This window comes from Podarcis gaigeae (genome assembly GCF_964106915.1).
Source record: "Podarcis gaigeae genome assembly, chromosome: 6".
In the NCBI taxonomy this organism is placed as follows: domain Eukaryota; kingdom Metazoa; phylum Chordata; class Lepidosauria; order Squamata; family Lacertidae; genus Podarcis; species Podarcis gaigeae.
Window position 1 is genome coordinate 49,710,706 of NC_139682.1, and position 12,969 is coordinate 49,723,674.

A 12,969-nucleotide genomic window follows, 5' to 3' on the forward strand; every position below is an offset into this window, starting at 1 on the left:
GCCTGGGAACTTCCTCTCTGCCCAGAACATTGGAGGCTAGACACCACACCCCCTCTACAGTATTTATAGGAACTCAAACATTGAGATCCCGCTCTGTTCCAGTAACAAGAAGCCGAAAGCACCAGCCTGAAGATGACGAGTGAGACCTCGTCGAAACGTCGCCTAGACACCCCAACTTTTACACGGGAAGACACCCGAGGACACCAAAACCTGCATATATATATATATATATATTGCCAGCACTGCAGTAACTCTGTTGGCATTGTTCTCTAATTATATCTTGATGAGCAACCTTTTCTGTCTCTTCCCCCTAGTATTGCCAAACTGTGTTCCCGTTATAGTGCCTCTGCACTGTGCAGTGGGTGTAAGCTCATTAATTAAATGGCTATATTCTCATTTCCTCTTCTTGTGTAATACACAGGCTGATTGGTATCTACTTTGGACAGTATATGCTGATCTTATTGTTCCCTTTCACACAATTTCTCACATGGCCCACCATGTGTACGTTCCTGACATGGTCAAAGTTTAATGATTAATAATTAAGAATAGCTATTTCAACATATTCCTCAGGATCATTAGACAATGCCGCTTGCCCTCTCAGTAGGATATAAAAGGGAAAGTATAGGGCTGGTTTCTTCCCTCAACACCAGGTTTCTCTCATAGTGTGATGGACTTCATTGTTAGCCTCTCTCTCTCTCTCTCTCTCTCTCTCTCCGGGCATTATACTTACAGTTAAGGAATACACATGAGTGGGACTGGGTCAAGTACCTCCTCTCCCTGGCACCCATGTGCACAATGCAAATGTCTGAAGGGAGAGAGCCTTCCTAGGTACATGTTTCTCTGCAATCTGGAATCCCGAGGGGTTGGATTCCAAGTCATGGTGAAGCTAGTACACAAAATGGCTCATTCCTTTCAGTTGTGTGGGCTGTATGCAAGGATGCCAGGGCAAGGAGCTATGTGGCATGGCCCCAGACATGGTGAATTTTGTCTCCTCTTTCTGCCTTGACATAGTCTCCTCAGGAACTGGGAAACAGTGAGTTGAACTTCCAAGTTGCTTGCTTGAAAACTTCAGCCTGTTTCCCCTCCTGCTCTCCCAAGCAGGGAATAATAGTCAGTTTTTGTTGTTGTTTAGTTGTGTCCGACTCTTTGTGACCCCATTGACCAGAGCACGCCAGGCACTCCTGTCTTCCACTGCCTCCCACAGTTTGGTCAAACTCATGCTGGTAGCTTTGAGAACACTGTCCAGCCATCTCGTTCTCTGTTGTCCCCTTCTCCTTGTGCTCTCCATCTTTCCCAACATCAGGGTCTTTTCCAGGGAGTCTTCTCTTCTCATGATGTGGCCAAAGTATTGGAGCCTCAGCTTCAGGATCTGTCCTTCCAGTGAGCACTCAGGGCTGATTTCCTTCAGAATGGATAGGTTTGATCTTCTTGCAGTCCATGGGACTCTGAGTAGCATAGCCCAAAAGGTCTATGCAGTGTAAGGGACCACCAGTCCTTGAGGGTGCCCAGAAACTAGTGTAGCTGAGAAATCCAACTAAGTGGTTCATTCAAAAGGATTATTAGGACTGGTCCTGCACTAGGAGAAACTAACAGTAAATCTTGCTCTCCATGGTCATTTGGTGTTGGTAGTTTCTGGCATGATGAGGGGACAAAGGGGTCAAAACAATGTTGGCCACAGTCCTGTTTTAATGGCTCTTCATCCAGGGTTTTGATTGGCAGGAGGCTCTGTCGAGCCATTCAGATGAGCAAAACCTGATAACCAGGAAAATGATGAGGAGCTAAAGAATGAAGTGAGCAGGGTGGCCATGGCTGGGAGGTGGAGGATGTCCACATGCCAATTACTTCCTGATTTGCCCCCTGTGAGATGACAGGCCTGTGTATACTTGGACATGACTGAGGACTAGAGGTACTGGGCAGTTCTAAAGTGACAGACGTGGGTAGGACAGAGCCACACCACAGGCTTCATCTCCCCCCCCCCCCCAGACTGGGGCAAATTAATACATGTGACCTTTCCTTTTGTGCAAATAACCCTATTCAACTTCTCATTTAGCTCTTCTATCAGCTACTCAAGTGTCTTACTCTCTTACGTGGTTGTTTGAGAATATATTTTGGTCTTCAGTTTAGAGATGCACTTGAGGAATAACTGCTGTCCTGCGAGGAGATTTCTTAATTTCTGCCTGAATTCCTAAACTCTGCATTTCTCTTTCACAGCATTTCTCTTCTTTCACTTCCATTTTTGGTGAGATTATTTATTGTTTCTGAGTTTGCGGAGGAGGTGCTTGATACTTCTCCAATCCAGCCTTAGAATAATGTGCCATTTTTTCAAAAAGAAGCCAGAATTTCAAACAAATTTGTGCACATTTGTTTATTCGTTTTAATTTGTAGTTTCATGGTAAATAGAATCCAGTACCCTGTCATTTATCAGAAATTAAGTCCTTAATGCAGCTATTCAGAAGAGTTAGCCATGACAGATGAAAGAATTTTAGTGTTTAGGATTTTGCATTTTCTGTATCTGTAATCCTGAAAGTCAGAAGCAGAATGGCTCCTGCTTGACATTTCAAATGTTTTTGGAACATAACCCACTTAAAACCAATCCATACTTTACTACTACTTCTGAAAAAAAAAAATCAGGTACAAGAAATACTCAAGTTAAGTGGCAAGATACAAATATGATATAGCTGACTACTGCACACACATTTAAATGGACAAGTGGGCGGCTTAATCTTTTCTTCCTTGCTGGGAAACCTGTCTTTTAACTATGACTGTAGAACACTCTGTTGGTGGTGCTAGATGCATGCTTTGTCTTCTAAGCTTCGGTGCTTTTTATTACAAAGCTCAAAGTATAAGGTATGAATTGACTTGCAGATCCAGGAGTCAGATGATGCCCCAGAGAGTAAGAGGATGCAGAGGTTGAAACAGGAGGATAATTTGGCATATGGGGTAGGAAGCCAATTTAAGTAATAAGGATATTGATGTTGCATCTAAATGTGCAGGATTCACACATGGTTGGCAACATTTTCTGTTGATTTTATTTTATTTTTATTTCCCCCCGTCCTATCCCAAGGGCACAATGCACGTACATTGGTACCTCGGATTACAGACGCTTCAGGTTACAGGCTCTGCTAACCCAGAAATAGTACCTCAGGTTAAGAACTTTGCTTCAGGATGAGAACAGAAATTGCACAGCGGTGGCAGTGGGAGGCTCCATTAGCTATAGTGGTACCTCAGGTTAAGAACAGTTTCAGCTTAAGAACAGACCTCCAGAATGAATTAAGTTCTTAACCTGAGGTACCACTGTAAAAACAACTTCATATTTACTAGAAGGATTCCTATTCTCACATACTTGCAACTGTAGCTGTGAAGGTTGGCTGTGAAGGAAGAGAAATTATTCAAATGCTATCTTTATGTTATGTTAGATTTACTGGTAAGTGTCAGAATTTTCTGACACATCCCACTGGTCTCCTAAAATGTTAAAGAGTTTGGGAAAAAATTATGATAGCCATTGGGTTTCTGAGATATACCAACCACATAACTATAAAATCAAAGGTGAGAGAGATCCTCCAGCTCTTCACTCACAGTTTATGTGGCTTCAGTACTTCTTTTGAGAGCAGCCTGGAAGCAACCCATATTCTCGTCCAGCCTATCTCTTTTGCTCATTGAAGAGACATTCAGTAAAGGGGAGGATGGAAGGACAGGGTTCTGGTAATGGTCCCTCTGGTATGGGAGCAAACCCTATATATTCATAATATTCTGGTTCATGTACAGCATTTTTACATTTCCTCCCTCATCTTTTAAGTCCTGGGTATGCTGATTGTGAAAATTGTGCAGTGGGAAACTTCTCCCAGCATCATGTTGGGTCCTGCCTTCAGTATTGGACAGGGAAAAGTATTTTCTTCTGAAAATGGAAGATCTCGGCTACATAAACAGCATTTTTTAAAAAATGTATCCAGTTTCAAAATAGAATGACAATTACTCAGAAAGATAAAACTTTAAACCTTCCCATTAAAAAAATTTCAGATATTGCATGTGGATAGTCTTTCCTTGTATGCAGCAAGGAGTATGTGATTTCCTTAGTATGAGTAATGCAGATCCAATAAATAAGCAATCCATTATTAGTTTTCTAACATCATAAATGCAGTGATATAGAACAAGGTACATTCTCATTTGGGTAGGAAAAGTGCTTTTAAAATATGTTTAGATTTGCTTAGGGTCTGACTCCTTTTATCTTTCTTTGGTTTGCAGGAATAAGTCTGCATCATTGACGCTGAATGTATTGACTGCTTGCCTTGGAGTAAAGGTGACTTTCTCCACTTTGGAATATGGTGCCTAACTTCAGCATCCCTGGATTTTTTGTGCCAGCAGTAGTTCTGTGCTGCTTGATGTCATCAACGGAGGCGGATAGTAAGTAGCACTCAGATGGGAATATTTTATGGCTGAGTAAATTTTCAGCAGATTTTATCTATCAAAAGTTGAACCAGAACTGACTGAAGCACATTTATTTGTGACAGTGAAAGGGAAGGGCTGCGGGTCATTCAGTGTCAATTTGTTTCCAAAAATGTGTGATGCTTGCAAACAAGTCACAAAATGACTGCAGTATATTGAATCCGTTTATTGCTTTCCATTACCAAATTTTAGGTCATTTCGGATGAAAAAGAGAGGCAATAGTTGATTTCTTACAAGACCTAAGATCCCTATTTTTGTTTGAAAGCACACATCTACCATATTTTTAATCATTCTTTTTTTCTTTGTCTTATGCCCTGTGGTATTGACTTGAACATTAAAGAAGTCTTCCATGTGTTATCTGTGATGTTACATAGTTCTGACATATTCTTTTTAGCTATCTTATTCACAAGCTAATGAGTCATTTTGGTCTCTACTTACATGGAGAGTTTTCTTGGCCCTTTCTACATCTCTGTGTTGTATACACTTAAGACCCATCAATTTAAGTTAATGGGGAAGAGCTAAATGCTTATTGTTGAAAGTAGGTTTACTACAATGACTTTCTATGAGGGCATTTTCATAACTTGTTTTATTTCCTGCTGTTTCCTATTTAATCTTCAAAATCTTGTGTGTCCCCCGCCTTTTGGATGACAATTATATACTACACAAATGTGTTCAGTGAATGGGTCGCAAGCTAATTCAGAACCCACAATATATAAGTAAAGTCATTGTAGCTGCTGGGAAATATATGCTGAGGCAGCACCTGTTGTTAAGGGCTATCCATCTCTGCTGCAATCTGTTGTTATTGCCACAGAATTGTAAATAGTAGGACTGGAGTAAAAAAGGGAGAGTGCTTTTTATGCAATCTTTTTTTCCATTGAAAAGTGCTCCCCTTGGTGAAGATGCTCTGTTCAGTGCATTCAGAGTGAGAACAGGAAGTAATAGTCATTATTCATTGTACTGGCCTCATTCTGAATTGGCTGTGTGTCATTGTGATGCCATCTACCTCATCCAGTTGTCCTTAAGATGAAAAAAGTGCAGAAGCAGCTACTGAGGACAGCAAAACAAGTGCAAAAACATAAGCATATTTTTTGTTTGTTTGTGAAGGTGGTGGTGCACTTCCAATTGGAAAATACGTTTAATGAGGATAGGAGGTGTGGGTGGGTGTCCGGTACAGTATGGTGCCTCAAAGATGGGATTAGTAAATGTTTATTTATATGTTTATACACCGCCTCATCTACACACAAAGCTTGCTACACAAAACATCATGCTAAAGCAATCAGAATAGCACTTGCTTCCCCCTCCCGCTCCCCCAGCATTAAATCATGTGGTCTCTTCCTTCTAGAGAGAGAAATCCCTTGTGATTTTTCTCATTCCTGCCTAGGAGACTTTTAAGTACATGCTGCGGACCTGAAGGGGAGTGTGGGAAAAGACAGATGGGTGGGAGAGAGGGGGCTCCTCCCCTCCCCACCTCCAAAGGCCAGTTGCCACTCCTGTTGTTTTCTGCATGGTTTAACTTTTTGCCAGTAATTAGCACTGCTGCAAATTGATGGATTCATAGTCTTTCTCACAGAGTTACAGGTACAGGCATTTTATTTTATTTACGGTATTTATTCCAGTTCTTAAATTCTCCTTGAGCTGGAATAACTTGCTTAGCTAATTTTATACCATTCTGTTAAGCAGAACCAGAAATGAGGCAATGAATGATCCATGCTTCATCCATTTCTGTGTAGCGGCCACAGTATGTGATTATATCAACTTTCTGTTCTCTGAAGCAGTAGTAGTACTAGTACTCCAAAAGGTTTGTAGTGTGGACTAATTGAGGATCACATGAGGAAACCTTTGGAGACCAATACTTCCTCACAAAGCCTCACAATGGCGTAACATGTCCTCCTTCCTTATAGTTATCTTATGAAGGGCTGCTTCACTGGTAACAGATTTGCTTGGCAGTGATATATAGGGGGTGGGGGAAAACATTTTCTGGTATTAATTGGAATACAACAATTAATTTTACTTCAGAAAACACAGATAAGCACCACAGCACGCTCTCATGCTCTGTTTTCTGTGCAATAATGTACATGCTTTTTATTGTACAACAATTATTTCCATGTAGGGAAAAGATCACGTGTTAAGCAGCCCTGAGGCGTGTTGAGAAAACAGAAATCTAAGGCCTCTTCTCTCTTCCTTGCACAGAATTACTTCCTGAGTGGGAAGGCAGTTTTTGTGTCACTGCAGCCTGGATGACCTTGAGGCACACAGATTAACATAGGCTTTGTTGCATGTGATAGGTGGCTTGGTCTTGATGTGTGACTCTAAATTCCAATTTTTCCCTTATCCGTCCTCTCTGGCGCTCTTGATAACAAGGCGATACTGTTCAGAGCAAATTGGTCTGAATCACTGCATTAGGGGGACAGAATGGAAGTGCATCAGCTGCAATTGGCAGCACTGCTGAACATTGGCAATTTCATTTTTCCTTGCTGTCTGTGTGACAGGCAGGAATCAGAGCAATCAAATGCCCAGTTAAGTGCTGACGCTACCTGGAGATGGAAATTGCGTGTTTTACAGAAAAGACAAATCCTCTAAAACACCATGCAGTTGTGGCTGTCTGTTTTCTGCAAAAACAGAATATGTTGGTGAATAACAATACAAAATGGTTGTTCAGGGGCAAAAAGGAAGCCTGGAAAAGGACTGATTGGCAACTCATTTCATTTATTTATTTATTTAATTTGGAGGCAGGCATTTGCCTTGTTTATGTGAAGATAAAATTTGCATACGCATGGCCCAGCCTACCTAATTTGCGCACAGGCATTCCCCTCTGCTTCTCTGAAATCACTGAGAAGTACTATAGGAGTGTCAAGGCCAATTAATATCTGCCAAGTGTTTTGAATGCCTCAGTTGTAAGGTGATAGTACAGAATACAGCTATAAATGACCTAAGTCCCTGGGCTTTGTGAGAGAATTATGCCTAGAAATGGAGCATAATTGCTAATGCAGCAGGGTGTGCATGGATCACTTGTGCTGTGTGTATCTGAAAGCAGAGTTCCGCGAAAGCCCATAACCTAGGGTCTCCCACTCTCAAAATCTGTTTGGTTGTTACTGCAGCAGATTTTACTGCTGCTGCTCTAGCTTCTTGATAATTAGGCAGCTGTGCACATAGTAAGACATTTCAGGGTGAAATAAAACAGATTGTTGGAGTGTCATTTAGTGGGACTGGCATAAGGAATAAATATGGACTCTGAGAATTAAGTTTTCAGGATAGTCTTGAAATATATGTATGTGACTCAGATATTTCAAAATGGAGGGATTACCCTTCTGTAACAACAACAACAACAACAACCATCACCACCACCACCACCACCACTAGGATTAATCAGATATATTTGTTGAGATGGCATAAACATTGCTCGTCAAAATAGAGGGTGACGCCTTTAGTGGTATATGTCTGATATGTGTTTAAAAAATATATACACAAGCTAATTTGCTGGAACACTTCCAAATTTTCCTTTGCAGAGTATAGAATTTTTTATTTTATTTTTTTAAAAATCAAATTTCCTCTGATCTGACTGTTTCTGTCAGGGTGACCCTAATTCCATTACAGCATTTTGGAAGCAATTCAGGATGATTGTTCTATACTTTCTCCCTCAGCTTCTTCGTGTTTGTCTTTTATGTGCCCTCTCTGCTTCCCCTTCTGTCAGCTCTTGACTGTGCAAGGGAAAATAGCTTTGCAGATTTCATTTAATGTTCATTTCAATTGTCAAGGAAAAGATGCTCTTTCCAGGCTTTTGGAATATATTGCTTACTAAAACCCCAAACACTGCAAATCTTTTTCTGAAAACCAGGAAATGAAAATCAATTCTTTCAGCAGAGGCCATTGAGGCTGTTGTGCGTTTCCCTCCTCTTTATTAGGCTTTGTGTCTGAGGTTCTGGGCAAGGCTTCCATTAGCTGGGGGCAGGTCTGGGTGACCCACCAGAGTTTCAGATAATCTCAAACAGAGTTTCAAATCCTTTGAAGAAGAAAAAAAAGCCACATCAGAAATGACCTGGCGTGATGGAGGAACAAAAGTGAAGCTTATATAAATGGAGGTGTGAACCAACATAGGATATGCTCAATTACCTGCACTTGACTTCTTGACATTTGGGAGGAACTGCATTTCTTTGGAGAAAGAGCATGGATGGGGCCTCAGGAAAGAGAGCAGTTCCGTCACTGCAGAATCTGGGGCTTATATGAATGTCAATTGTATGTTTTCTTCTGATCTTGTTAATAATGGTTTGCAGAACATACAGCACATGTGCACTTCTTTAATTTCAAAAAATTGAAAACCCATAACAAATGGCAACATTTTGGGGATGTGGGTTGGAGGAATAGTCTCTCTTATTAGTGGGACATGGCTCTCTCTCTTACAGTTGCTGGAGCTTACGTGGCACCTGCTTAAGGAGAGTAGACTTGCATCATAGGTGCCTGGCATCCCTCCATGGGGACTTAGTAAGTTTAATAGTGTTAGGGGTCTTACACTGACATATGGGCAAGGCATGCCATCCCTTTCTAATATTATTTAATTTTTGTTTTGTTACATTTATATTCTGCTCTTCTTCCAAAGGAACACAGGGTGCCAAGTGGCAGGCCTTAGAATGGCCTTCCAGTTATAGTCTACCGTGCTTCTTACTGCCTACCCAGCAGTTCAAAAGCATACCAGTGTGAGCAGATAAATAGGTACCATTGCAATATATGGATATAGATATAATAATAAAAAATACATCATAGAGCAAGCTGAAAGAGGACTCTCTCCCCCCCCCCTCTCTGTGTGTGTGTCTTAACACAAGTAGAGCCAGATACTAGAGGATGCCAAAATACATTTGGTATCTACCAAGAATGAATCTAACCCTAATGGGGTCAGATGTCATAGTATCCAAATCCCTTTATGCACAGATGAGCACAACAGTCTTACTGGGGTCATTTAACCTGCTAACCTTTCCCCAAAGGAAAAATGTGGGTGTTCTTGGTTCTGTCATATGCACTAGTTGCTCAAGGTTTAATGAGACCTTGAGTATTAAGATGCATCAATCTTGACTGATAGTTTTTTGTTATCTTCCGTTATTATTTATACGTGGCATTATCAGGATACATGACACCTCACATGATAACAGAAACAAAAGACTGGGTCCTGACCTCTGGATCTTAACATTTGAACTTAGTGGTGGAGGGCGGTAAAGAGAGGCACAGAGCTAATGAGGGCTGACATCAAGCAGATGCAGTTACTTTGGGTTTAATGTGCATTTTTATTCCTTTTCTTTTTTTAAAAAAAAAATAATCATTCTCACAACTGTTTCTGTGAAGATTGCAACCTGGGGTATTGTAATCACCGCTCTTGGTGTAGCTTCAGATTGTGAGCAGCATTTATTCATGATATGTTAATATCATGAACCTGGAGCAAAGAGATGTCATCCTACAACATATGCATATTGTCAGGGAACTGCCATCAGCCCAGAGGCGAGAGGTGGAAGGGCAGTTGGGTTACAGGGAGCCTCCAAAGATTGTGAGAAGCAGCACTTCCTCAGCCGAAGAGTAAAGCCACGCCTCCAGTGGGGAAGGGGTGCAGGGCTCAGAGGATGCAAGAGGGAGCCACAGCACCTAACAAAGCGGGGGGGGAGGCAGGTCCCCCTCTGCCCACACCCTCTTTGCGCAGTCGGTTCACGCGCAGAGAGGGGAGGTGTAGAATGGGGGTCAAAAGACTACTCTTCTGGGGAAAGTTTAAGGACCGCCCACTCCCAGATTCTGCTAGTGACTGAGTAGACATGGAATTGAGTCGATCTGCATTGTGAATGTTTTGGACAGATAATAAAGCCTTGAAAAGACCAACGGGGAGTCTTGCCTGTTCGCTCTCGAGCAACCACGCCGGCACTCATAACACATATAGACTATTGTCCCTAAATAATTATTCTTATCCTATTTCCTGTTATAGAAGGAAGCCCCATTTCAGCAGGCCTTATTACAGTGGTACCTCGGGTTAAGTACTTAATTTGTTCCGGAGGTCCGTTCTTAACCTGAAATTGTTCTTAACCTGAAGCATCACTTTAGCTAATGCGGCCTCCCACTGCCGCCATGCTGCCAGAGCATGATTTCTGTTCTCATCCTGAAGCAAAGCTCTTAACCTGAGGTACTATTTCTGGGTTAGCGGAGTCTGTAACCTGAAGCGTATGTAACCCGAGGTACCACTGTATTTAGTACCTTCCAGAGTGGTAACTGTGTTTTTCTGTTGCAACAAAATGTAAACTTTGTGCACCACAGTCTGCAATGTGAAAACTCTGAATTACGTTACAAGAAGAGGCTCAGTGCTATTGCTTGAGGACTGAACTGAGTGAAAGTATTTTGGGCACATAATGTGTGCTGATTTGCTTCCCAACACCAGGATATTTAACAGCAACTGGTTTGTTGTTATACGGTTAATTATAAAATTATCGCTCTGTATATTTCCCCCTGTATTACATTTCCCCCTCACTTCATTGTTTACAATCCCCTTCCCATAAAAACACTGTGCATATGTACCTGCTTCTCAGGATATCAATTCATCCAACTGGTGAACTGGACTGTAACCCACAAAAGCCTAAAAATAAGTTTGTTTGTTTTAAAAGTACTACAAGAATCCTTGTTCATACTGTTTAGTGACACGAAGGATATATGTTTTGTGCATCTCAATGATTGCATTGGCTAGAGTCACATAATACCCAGAATTGATTTATTATGTGATTGTGAAAAACATTGTTGCTTGCATTGTTTTTAATATATTATGTTGGTGTTTACATTGCAAAACTACTGTCTGTTTTCCTGGGTAAGCTTGTTTTGGGGATTTGCATGTGTTAATTACTGATGTGCTTGTGCATCACATGAAAATCCTTCCTATTGTAATTAATATTTGCTCAGATATTCTTGGTCTATCAGTATGGACAGGGAGATCAAAGAGAAGCCAATCTTCTATAAGCTTAGATTTACCAGATGTAAATTCATAAAGGATTGGATGTGGGGATTGAGGAATGTCTCCACTAGATCTATTTTGCTCATTTTGCTTTCTGCTTTGTGGTTAGATTCCTATTTATTTATTAGTATTTCAGACTGCTATTCTAGTCTATTTATCTTAGAGAGAGAAAATGTATATTTTAAAAGCAGAATTTGGATAATCACATTCCTTAGAATCAGATCAACCAGACTGTTGCAGTTTGATCTAGATAGCAAGATAAATTTTCTTGCTTGTCTCTATTTCCCCCCATATAGTAAAGATTATCCAAATAAAATCAGTGAATGCAATCCTGTTGCTACTCAAAAGTATAAAGAACTAAGGATCAGGGTCATAAGCTAAAGGGGTTAATCGTACAGTAGCCAATCATATGAATCTATTGTAAGCAAATTTTAAGCTGGTGAAAAGCACATAGTGGAATTTCTTGGAATCAGAGTTGTAGTGTTAAGACTACCTTGTTTCCAAATAATCTTACTACTTAGGTTTTTTTGTTTTTTGTTTAGCCAACTGAGGTAGCAAGTAGTTGCAGTGTGATGGGCATGGCTGTGAGTTAAGTTAATAGAATATTGACATTGCTAATGCCCTGCTCAGTTCATAGCTCTTGCTGATGGAAACATAAACGTCTCCTCTTGAACCCACTTGGGGAAACTACAGTGCAAGGCTTTTGAACAAATTTAGAATGACTGCAATCTGTGTAATAAGAGCAAATATTAGGATTTTAAATGAATAACATCACTGGGGAAGCAGGCAGTATGGTATTTAAATTATATTCCATAGCTTTTCATGCCCCAGAAATATGCAAAAACAAGTTAAAATTTAAAATGACAATGATGATGATATCTTGCAGCAAAAGGAGAAAATGCTGCTGGTGAAGAATTTGTGTATATAAAGCACTGCTGACATACTATCATACATAGCACCAGAGAGTCTAGTGCTCTTGCAATTTGATCCTTGAAAAGCCTTAAACATTGTCACACCTTCCTTTTCATTTACCAATAATCTATAGTCAGCATTATTATACTTTACCCTGTCCCCCCAAAAAATATATATTTAAAGATGGTTTTTCAGTTCCAGGTGGTATGCCAGAATTTGTGTTTTCTATTCTCAGTAAGTCTGTCTAATTAGGAGGGTGCGGACATTCTCACTCCATCTGAATTTGATTACAGCAGGGATTATGAGAGAAAGCGAGAGCTAGAGCAGCGGTTCTCAAAGGGTGTGGTAAGAGAGGATAGCAAGTGTGGTGAGAAATTTCAAGGACAATCAAATAAACATTTAATCGTTTCAGTGTAATATATTATATTCTAGTATTAAAATTAATTGTAGAATATGGATAGATATATTTTCAAAATCAAGCACTGCTAGGAGTTTGAGAACCACTGATCTAGGGTGTAAGGCAACCTGAAGTAAGATGCAAACCTGAGTCTGAGGCTGCAGTTCTAAGCACACTTGTGACAAAAAATAAACCTACAAGCAGAACTGGAGCCTGGTATTTTGGTACCCGAGGCAAACAACCTGAAATG

The 12,969-nt window shown here is 40.6% G+C and overlaps 1 protein-coding gene and 1 long non-coding RNA gene across 22 annotated transcripts in view; one reads left to right on the plus strand and one right to left on the minus strand.

Annotated features, from left to right (window-relative positions):
- PTPRF (protein tyrosine phosphatase receptor type F) overlaps window positions 1-12,969 on the plus strand; it is a 485,633-nt gene that overhangs the window by 199,722 nt on the left and 272,942 nt on the right. For all 20 annotated transcript variants that reach the window (XM_083742226.1, XM_083742229.1, XM_083742216.1 and 17 more), the window contains exon 3: window positions 4,243-4,401. In XM_083742226.1, coding sequence (XP_083598352.1) covers window positions 4,320-4,401 — 82 coding nt within the window. In that variant the 5' untranslated portion in view covers window positions 4,243-4,319. The remainder of the gene's footprint in view (window positions 1-4,242; window positions 4,402-12,969) is intronic.
- The window catches only part of LOC310846181, a 394,522-nt gene that overhangs the window by 82,681 nt on the left and 298,872 nt on the right, over window positions 1-12,969 (minus strand). The window lies entirely within an intron of this gene.